Source organism: Macaca nemestrina, chromosome 4, assembly GCF_043159975.1.
Source record: "Macaca nemestrina isolate mMacNem1 chromosome 4, mMacNem.hap1, whole genome shotgun sequence".
NCBI lineage: Eukaryota > Metazoa > Chordata > Mammalia > Primates > Cercopithecidae > Macaca > Macaca nemestrina.
In genome coordinates this window covers 93399233-93409661 of record NC_092128.1, presented here as the reverse complement: position 1 = coordinate 93409661, position 10429 = coordinate 93399233, and the positions used below count along the sequence as shown (strand labels likewise).

The following is a 10429-nucleotide window of genomic DNA, read 5'->3' as shown; positions in this document are numbered from 1 at the left end:
AGTCTACCTTGTAGTCTATTGTCTTGTGACTGAGCAGACACTCAACCTACAAGATGTGGTCCTTCTCATTCTTCCCTCCCCTTTTCAAAAGCAGAGAATCCTCACCCTGTAACTACTGCCCACCCTGCTCCCCAGTAGCCTTAAGGAGTGCTACCAGACCACCATGGATGTTCCCTTAAGGCCCTAGGTCTCTTAAGTCAGCTTGTGGTGAATGCTGTCTGGCCTGAGACTCACCCTTCAGGGCAATAGGCCTCTCTCTGGCCCATGGCAGGTCCAAAAATGCCACTTATGAGTTAAGTCTTAGAATCAGGGAACCCAAGATCCCACTTGGTGCTCTACCCCCTTGTGGCAGTGTTGGTACCTAAGGTGCAACAAGATACAGCCCTGTTTACTTTTCCCTCTGCTTTTCTCAAGCAGGAGTTTTGCCCCATAGCCACCATAGCTGGTAATGTGCTGAGTCTCACCTGAAGCCAGCAAGTCTCAGAGGCTCACCCAAGGCCCTTGACATAGTACCTGGATATCACTACTGGTTATTCAGGGCCCAAGGGCTTTTCAGTTAGCATGTGATGAATGCTGCCAGGACTGGTCCTTTCACTCAAGGCAATGGGTTCCCTTCTAGCCTAGGATGTGTCTAGAAATGTTGTCTTGGAGCTTGGGCCTGGAATGGGGACCTTATGACTCTGACTAGTGCCCTATCCTGCTGTAGCTGAACTGGTATCCAAGATGTAAGGCAAAGTCCTCCCCACTCTTCTGTCTTCTCTCCTCAAGCAGAAAGAAAAAATCTCTTTTGAAGCTATGACTTGTGCAGCCTAGGATTAGGAGAGGGGCGAAGCCAATACTCCCTTGGCTGCCTCAGATGGTATCTCAGTATGTCACATGTCCCCTCAGTCCACTAGGTCCCTGGGCCTTGTTCAGCCCTAGGACTTGCCTAAGAGTTGCAGTCCTTGAGGCCTAGACTGCCTTTCAAGTTTGGCCCTCGGTGGTGAGGTTTGTGGCCACTCAAGTTTGGACTGCTGGGATTGACAATTCCCCTTGGGCTAGGGCTGGTTTAAATGCTCCCTCTATGAGTGGGCATCAGCTGAGTTTAGTCTGGTTTTTCTTTCTCCTCTAACAGGACCGTACTGAGTTCAATGCCCCACAATTGATGCGTTCTCCTTCTCCCAGTGCCCAGAGACATTCTCTGCGCGACACCACTGCTGCTGTGGATAGGGGAGGGGTAGCATCATGATTCAGGACTGATTTTTAATTTCTTCAGTGCCTCTTTCAGTGATATGAAGTTAAAACCAGGTACTATGTGTGCTCACCTGAGTTTTGATTCTTATGAAGGTATTTTTTGTTTTTTCTTTTCTGTGCAGATAGTTGTTAACTTGGCATTTGTGGTGGCTATGGGGCAAAACTCCTGCTTGAGAAAAGCAGAGGGAAAAAGTTGTTAACTTGCCAGGGGGACCATTGGAGGAGCTTTCTATTCTGCCATCTTGCTCTGCCTCTCACCCACTTTCTTTTTCTTCCTTTTCTTTCCTCTAACCTCTTCATTCCTTCCCTCTCTAGATACTCCCCTCTGGCAATGCATGCTTATCTAATTATACTCTTGCTTTAAAAATCCCAGAGGCTGATCTTTAAACAAATGAGGCAGGGAGCCCCCATTGCAGAATCCTCCTGGTTAGAAGGAATCATGAACAACGAATCCATCATCTAGCTGAAGTTAAGATGACGCCAAACAGACCTCCGGACAGGCGGTTACCTGAGATAGCCATCAGAACAAGACACACAGACCGTACACCACACACCACTCCCACATGTCTCCCATACCAAGTTTCTCTTTAAAAACTACTGTGATAAATTTTAAAATTCAAGATGGTACCTTCAAATGCTAGCTCACCATCTTATTGGTTTACTGGCTTTTTGATGAACTGACTTTTCTTCCCACCACCCTTGTCTTTCATGTCTGGCTTTTGAGTGGTGAGCAGCCAAACCAGGGCTCACTTACATTATGGGTGCCCCTAGTATGGGTTCTCAGCACAGCCCATATTTCTTTTTGGAAACCTCATCACACTTACATTCTTTATTTAATATCTGTTTTCCCTTCCATAGTGTACTGCACAAGAGGGCAGGGATCATATCTATCCTTTCACTTCTTTCTCACAAGCTTTCCCTGACTTATCTATGATACTCAACCCATTTTTGTTTGAAGAACGAAGGCATCAGTTGACTGCAATTTCTCTTTGTTCTTTGACTTGACCCTAGTTTTGGGAAGCCCACTTGTGATGCGTGGTTTCTAGAAATCAGAGTATGTGGCTCTTTTCTGGCTCAGCTCCTCTCGGTTTTTGACCTCTGTGGACTTTCCCTTACCCAGAAGAACTCCTCCCCTGGAGGAAGAAGTCTGTAGCGGGTAGGGTGGGGAAAAGCTTTATAAGGAGACAGAACTTTTATACTGCAGGGGTTAGAAAGGGGAAATCTGCACCAAATTCCCAGTGTCGTGTTGAGATGGATAAGCGAGGCCATGTTGAATTGTCCAGATTGCCTCTCTCACTACCACTCTAGGTGGGGGAGGGGAGAGGGCAGATGAAGATTACTGCCAGTGGCAAAGGAAATGGAGGTAGGTGTACATGCACTGGCTATTCATTGCCTTCTCTGGAAGTCCTTTGAATGTTTCTTTCTAATTGCTATTTTTCCTTAAGATGAAGATACATAAAAACACAGAATGAGTGATTTCCCCTAACACTATATGACTACAAGAATTGAGGTGTCTTCCTATCTTTCTTATCTTTGATCATCTATATATATTTTTTTTGCTCAAAAAATATTTACTGGGGCCTTCATTGGTCAGGTTTGGGGCCATGGGTACAGGATGCAAAGATTAATATAGGAAAGAGTCTTTTTAAAAAAAAATTATTGATTATTATTATTATTATTATTATTATTATTATTATTTTGAGACAGAATCTCCCTCTGTTGCCCAGGATGGAGTGCAGCCCCAGGGTCTACCTCCCGGGCTCAAGTGATTGTCATGTCTCAGCTTCCTAAGTAGCTGGGATTATAGGTGTGCCACCACGCCCAGCTAATTTTTGTGTTTTTAGTAGAGATGGGATTTTGCCATGTTGGCCAGGCTGGTCTTCTGACCTCAAGTGATCCTCCTGCCTCAGCCTCCCAAAGTGCTGGGATTATAGGCGTGAGCCACTGTGCCTGTCTTGCCTTTTTTTTTCCCCTGAAATTAGTTTTAAGTCATGAAAGGAGTCTGTTCTCTTGAGGCATCCACATGCTGGCTGAGAAGAAAAAAACCGTTGATTTTAAGGTGTGGTACAATGTGGTAAATGCTTTGACAGGTAGATAGGTGCAGTGCTTTAGGAACCCAGAAGAGGGAGGCAGAACTTCTAGTTATTATTTGGAAGCTTGTACATTGTTATGCCTTATACAGTGGTTGTATAGTCCCAAAGACTTTGATCGCATGTTTATAGATATTCCCTATATTAACATGTTTTGGAATTTTCTACATCATCCCTCAGTTCTTGGGAGGCAATGGGACTTACAAGTTAAGAGTAGGGGACCTGTAGGTAGGTAGACTTGGATTTCAAATCTGGGCCCCTGCCTGACCTTCCAGCTGGGTGACTGAGATAAATCACTTAGACTTCCACAACCAGAAAGCAGTGTGCAAGTGCTGGGGTTAAATGACGTGATGGATGCAACACCTTTAATGATGCCTGGCATGTAGTAGGCGCTTATATATATATATATAAAATGTGATTGATTATAGCTTTTTTTTGGTGGTGGTGGTGGCAGTGACATGAAACTTGTTTTTATTAAGCTTCACGTGACACACACAGACTAAGTTGCTGAATTTTTAAAAATGTGATTTATTAGTATAAAAACCATTTATACATTATATAAATACAATATAAATATTTCTTTAAAAAATATGTATAAGTTAGCCATTTATTTGAGGTAAGCCTACACTTTCCAAGAAATGATCTGGCTCTGAAACAAAGGATATTCAAACTACATAGCCACTTTCCATTATTATTTCAAAACTAATACATAAAATATTTCAAGTGGTACTTCATAAAAATATAAATATCACTTACATAAATTAACTCAGCTTCACATATTTAAATATTAATAAATTAAAAATAATTAAAATAGTGTCCTAACGCTCATACTTTTAGTTCTCCATAGAGAACAACATAAGTTCTGTGCCCAGTGGACAGGTTTCTGACCAGAAGAAGGAATGTCCATGAACAACAACACTCTGAGGTGCCCATGTTACATTTGCCGAAGAGCCCTCAGGCTGGACTGCAGGAACTCCTTAAAGCTGCGCAGGATGAGATGCGTCGTCATGTCCTGCAGCCACTGGTTCTGTGCCTGCAGCTTCGTCAGCAGGCTGGCATTTGTGGTTGGTTCAGGGGTGGTTATTGCATCTAGATTCTTTGCCTGAAGGAAAATGAAAGCAAAAAGGATTGTTTAAATATTGAATAAATCCTTTGCAGTGGAGGGATACTCTGGGCTATGGGATGATGTTCAAATGTGAAATGTGGGGTGAATGAGATTAACTGGGGTGCCTGCTCTGAGTAGGATCCTTCCATAGCAATGAACTTCTTCTTTTTTTTTTTTTTTTTGAGGCAGGGCTCACTCTGTCACCCAGGCTGGAGTGCAGTGGTGCACAGCAACCTCCGTGTCCTGGGTTCAAGCGATTCACGTGCCTCAGCCTCCTGAGTAGCTGGGTTACAGGTGTGCGCCACCATGCCTGGGTAATTTTTTTGTATTTTTAAGTAGAGATGGGGTTTTACATTGTTGGCCAGGCTGGTCTTAAACTCCTGGCCTCAAGTGATCCACCCACCTCAGCCTCCCAAAGTGCTGGGATTATATCAGCACTGTGCCTGGCTCACAGCAACTAACTTCTAATCATCCCTTTGCTGTTCTGTCTCCCATTAGACCACAAACATCCTGAGGGAAGCACCACTATCTTTTTGTTTGTTTGGTTTTTTGTTTTTGTAGCAATGGGGTCTCGCTATGTTGTCCAGGCTGGTCTTGAACTCCTGGCCTTAGGAGTTCAAGGAGTTCTCACCTTAGGCTCCCAAAGTTTAGGGAATACAGGCATGAACCACCAAGCCTGACCAGCATCACTATCTTATTTGTTTGTATTCTGTCATATGAAATAATGCCTGGCACATAGTTCATATTTAGTATATGAATGAAGAACCCATACTTAAAGGCATTTTAATATGAGTTCTTCAGTGGCCTCTAAATCTAATACTTTTCTCTAGTTTCCCTCTCACCATCCCTTTAGGATCTGTCGAAAGACCAGTGATCTGGTGGTGTAAAGAGGACTGGGAAACATCTTTCCATAGACCCACCAGATGGGATAAGTAACTTGTGGAAGGCCTTAAACCTCCAAGTGTGGTCCTGGAATTCTGCAGCATCACCAGGGATATAAGCCTGCTAGAAATATGACCCTCAAACCCACCCAAGGCCTGCCAAGTCAGACTCTACACCACAGCAAGATGCCCAGGGAATTCCCATGCACGTTCACATAGGAGAAACCCTGGCTTAAGGCAAACAAGTAGAAATGGCAGAGGCAGGATCAGCACCAAGGGTTTCCTTCTAGGCCCCTACTTATTGAGCTTTGGCTCCTCCACATGCTAGCCAGCAACTCTTTACTCCCTGCTGTTTGAATAGCCAGCTACTGGTGGCCAAAGCCCTTGGTACCTCTTTCCAGCCTTGAGTCCCTGACCGTTTCTCTGAACTAACTCTCTGGTAAAAGGTAGGAAAAAGAGTTGAAACAACTACAATGAGAAGAATGCCACTTGACAATAACTAAAATCTTAAAATCATTTTATGCCCCTTGGTTTTTGTTTCTGTGGATCACTGGGTGGGGATGGATGTACTTCTTTCTGCCCCCCCCCCTTTTTTTTTTAATCTCTTGCACTATTAAAAATTGATGTTAAAATCCACCTCAGTTAATATAGTTTAAAGTACAGTTATTGATGTCCTTTGCAGAAGAGAGCCAACCAAACAAAAATAGATTTAACGGTAACTATCAGAAACTATTTCTCAGACTTTTTTGTTTACATGTAGCCTTCTCTTTTGGAAGTGGCAATGCATCCCTGAGTTGTCCAGGACACTGTCTTTGAGCCTGTCTTCTCCCACACCAAGGTGAGGGAAGGAGGACACACCCACCTTTTTCTGCAGGAACTGGATCAGGACTTTTGTACTCATTTGCACAGCTCTGGCTTGCTCCTCACTACTCTCAAACCTGTTCTGGAGGTACTCTAGGTATACCTCAAACTCCAAAAGACCAGTGATGATTTTCACCAGGCAAGTGTCCTAAGAGGAAAGATGGTGGGAAAATTGGTTATCGCCAGGAGATAGAATCAATTTGAAAAGTTAAAACTGCCACAATTTGACATATTTTCCCTCTGCTCATCTAGAGAACTTCAAGTACCTCTTAGGCAGCATGTTTTGGGACATTGGACAGCATCATTTTAAATAACCAGACAATCAGAGGCTCCATGTAATTAGTTTTACCCAAAGCCCAACAGATGCTAGAATGTGGCAGTGGGGATCCTTCTCTGATTCTCCCCCTTGATGTTCTTCCTACACTCTTGCCCTTGTCAATGCTCGGCTGGAACCTCCTTTTATAAAATAATCAGAAGTCAGTGCAGATTATCTCACTGTGGAGAATGAGCTGGGCATGGAGGGAGGGCAGACCTGAACCCTGCCAGGGGCAGCCAGAAAGGGAAAAGGCCCTGAGATCACCTTACCCAGGATGAACTAATTAAACCTGTGGGAGTTTTAAACATTTGACAGTTGTTAAAATCTCAACACGGTGGGACCATCTCTGGCCATACCTGTCCAAGAATAAACTACCTTTAAAAAAGCTTGAAGTTGGCCTCCTCATGAAATTTACATAACATTCTTTACATTTACCCCCTTTTTATTGCTGCCTGGATCTATATGTATACAGGCACTGCAAGCAAGAGGGTGAAGTTTTGCCTAAGGAATAGTGAAAAGTGAGTGTGACAAGTTGGTACCTCATTGAATCCAGATTGGAAGCATCCATCTTTTTCAGCCATCTTTGGAAGGTTCAGGTTGTTTTCTGCCAGTGCCTCTTTGCTGCTTTCACACATGTTACTCCTGTTACATGTCTGGGAAAGAATACCAGAATCGTTATCACCTAAGTGCCCCTATAACAAACACCACTAGAGGGCCTTTGCATTGTTCAACCACAGCCAGGAAAGTCTCTAAGAAAAATGAAGCCACAACTCATTGGCATCCTGGCAAGCAAATTCCAGTGGAGTGGGGGCACACTTGGGTTCAGTTCCAAGCTCACCTGTGACTTCAGGTGTGTTACTTAATCCTGAGTCTCAGTTTCCTTATCTCCAAAAACCTTCCTTGCAAATGTTGAAGATTAGACACAATACTTATTTAAAGTGCCTGGCACACAGTAGATATTTAATAACAGCAATTTTGACAATAGTTAGGTGAATATAATTCAAACCATAGAATGTTCCAGCTGCAAGGACCTATGAGATCACCTAGTCCACCCCCAGTTTTACTGATGGAGTCCAGAGGTGGTAGGGAATTTACCCAAGATCACGAGGCTGGTTTGGCAGAACCAGAATTCGAGTGTGGGCTCCCAATCTCCTCTCCTGTGTTCTTTTCTTTCTACCAAACAGGACCAAAATACCTTGCATTGAAAGTGGGGAGGTGCTTTAACCTATTTATGATTTGCCACTTTGGTGGGCTCTGAGGTATGAATCTTAGCTGGAATGGCTTTGAGGAATCCTAACCATTGAGTTTACATAAGCAAAAAGTACTGCAACTGCTCTGAGAAGCTGAACATACCTTTCAGGTGGCACTTTTCTAGTCCTTCCAAAGCCCAAGGGACAAAAAGGAGCTTAACAGACCTTAATTTTTGGAAAGGGAAAAGGAAGCCCTGAGAAGCAATGACCCTCAGCTCATGCCAAGGGTGGGCATGGGTTTCAGACCCATTCTGCATTTTCCAGAAAGGAAAGGAACCTCCTGAGACCAGCAAAGGATAAATACAGAAGTCAGTCTAGTCGGCCCCATTGGCCTCAAATCTACAGTGCCCTAGAACCCAGCAAAGACCTCCTAATGCGGGCAGCCCCAGTCCACAGACAGGGGCAAGGGGAACGCATGCGCACACGGGCCATTCAGCCCCTTTGCCAAGCCTACCCACCTCCTTTCTCAGGGCTGAGATGCCGTCGAGGATGTACCGAATGTGTTTGTCAATTCGTTCTGAAGAGGTCAGTGGCTGGCTGTGTGGGGCGGCTACATCTTTGGAATCTTCTCCTGGGAGTACTGGGGCGGGGAAGGCAGCAGGCAACACCAGGAGCAGCCCCAGGGAGAAGGCAACTGGACCGAAGGCGCCTGTGCCGGAGGGGAGCGAGCGGCGGGGTGAGCTGACAGCACAGCTGGGAGCCTGCCTCTGCTGCTGGCCGCCCGCCAGCCCTCCCTGGGCCACACACCCCTCCCTCACACAGGGCTCGACCGCCGCTGGCCGTTCCAGGGCTAGGGATTTCCTGCACTTACTTGTGGAGACGGAGTTCATATCTGGGTTCCTGGAGGGCAGATAGAGCTTCTCTTTCGTTCCTGGTGGGCTCGAGGGCAGAATGAGCCTCAGACATCTCCAGTCTCATATTTATTGGGGGTTGAGACTCTAATATTGAGACTCATGGGAAAATCCCACATTTGATAAATCTTTGTTGGAGGGTTAGGGTGGGGCCAGAGCGGGTGGGGCTGATTGGAAACATTAAGATTGTGCAATGTGACGTCCTTTAGCATCGCAAGACTCAACTAGGGGGAAAAGTGCAGCTTAGGTCGTCACTGAGGCTAGCGCTAAGAAGCAGAATCACTCTTCCTTTACTTTCTTTTTTTCTTTTATTAGTGACTCAGCACTTTGGCATGTCTTGACAGAGTAAAGCTGAAGTCATGCACGAAGTTTTACAAAGAGAAAAAAAATAAGCTAAAGCTATGTTTTTTGAAAAAAAAAAGTGACCAGATTAACAGGCTAGAATTTGGCATTCCAGTTAATTTGTATTTGTAAAAACCGAAGATGTTCTGAACTGAGTTTCCTCTGACTCCATCGCAGCCCCCCAGCCTGGAGTTAGGAAGAAGGTAATGCTACCAGTCGTCTGAGTTCTTCTGTGTTCTGGCTCTCCCTGTGAGCAGCTGTTGTACAACTGCCTGGCCACCCTCAAATTTCGTGCAGTTACTTCAAGGCGTCTCCAGGTGGAGTGTGTGACTCCTTTTTGCCACCGCATGGCTTCTGCCACTTTCCTCTTCACCTGCTTCAACCCACTTAGAGGAGGTTGGCTGCTACCCTGCCCTCTCCCAAGTGACCCCTTGGGAATCCTGCCAGTGAGGACTTTGCTCTCTGTGCCAGAGGCTTGCCTTGTGCTGCCAGTGCTCTCCCCATTGCCACCTGAGTCTCTTCACCACTGTTCCACTGGGTCTCCTGCAGCCCTGAAATTACTAAAGCCCACTTGGTTCAGGGCAGAAAGGCGGAGAATACAACTCACCTCTTTGTTGGGGATGTCAAAGGAGGACCTTGTGGCATCTTCTAGAGCTTGTGTTTATAGCTCCCTCTCCCTGTAAGTCTTGATTTGAAATCAGAAGAAGCTACAAGCAAAGTACGGACGTAGGCACGGCTCTGGGCTCTGAACCTGCTTCCCCACTGGCACCCAAAGATTTCTTATTGGGTCAAGCTTGTTCAGAAGCCGTCTTCCCTCAGAAGGTGTCTCTTGCAGGAGGATCCTTGGTCTCATGCAAATGGGCTCTAGACTAGGCTATCCCTGCAGTCTCCAGAGACCCAGACAACTCTGAGATAGCTTCAGGCTGAAACCAGACCCTTGCACAAAACCAAAACACTTATTTACCAAACATGGTGTTAACTTCACAGTCGGTTTCTTTGCTTTGCTAAGAGGAGATCTCTTCAAGATCGATAAAACAGTGACCTCTGTTGGGCATTTACTCAAGTTTTGTTTTGTGCATAACATTTCAGGACCCGCCTGTTGGGGAAAGTGAGGTCATCCATTCTTCACCGATTGTCTAAACAGAGAGACAGTGGTCTTCTGCCGCGGTGGGATTTTTTGGTGTGAAAATGAAAATGGGGGAGGATGGCTGGATGGTTTCACTTTTAGTGCTCTCTGGTCTTAAGCAACGTAGACGCTCCTGAACCAAGTTCTCTTTCCTGCATGAAACGAAGTCACTGCTCTCAGCTCCGCAGCCGTGCGTTGTGTTCTGTCTATGTAATGTGAGATTGCTTTTGCTCAAATATCTATTTTTTAGAAAATACAATTCAATAAATTTCAAGTACTTGAACTGAGTGACATAATACAACACACAGATTTATCTTTTCAATAAAAAGTGTTTTTTAAAATAGGAAGTTCGTGTTCATGATAAAATGTTCAAA

The 10429-nt window shown here is 45.0% G+C and overlaps 1 protein-coding gene across 5 annotated transcripts; it reads right to left on the bottom strand.

Moving 5' to 3' along the window:
- Positions 1-3830: 3830 nt before the first annotated feature.
- LOC105475680 (interleukin 6) lies at positions 3831-10102 on the bottom strand. Of its 5 annotated transcripts, none has more exons than XM_011731148.3 (6): positions 9537-10094; positions 8548-8576; positions 8195-8385; positions 7026-7139; positions 6172-6318; positions 3831-4425 (listed from the first exon to the last, which is right to left on the bottom strand). In XM_011731148.3, the coding sequence occupies exons 1-6, from the start codon at positions 9572-9574 to the stop codon at positions 4258-4260; spliced, it is 687 nt and encodes a 228-aa protein (XP_011729450.1). In that variant the 5' UTR covers positions 9575-10094; the 3' UTR covers positions 3831-4257. The 5 variants fall into 5 exon arrangements, with proteins under 5 accessions (XP_011729450.1, XP_011729449.1, XP_011729451.1 ...); XM_011731147.3 differs by having other exon boundaries at positions 8548-8615; positions 9537-10093; XM_011731149.2 differs by having other exon boundaries at positions 8548-8607; positions 9537-10093.
- Between the last annotated feature and the right edge of the window lie 327 nt (positions 10103-10429).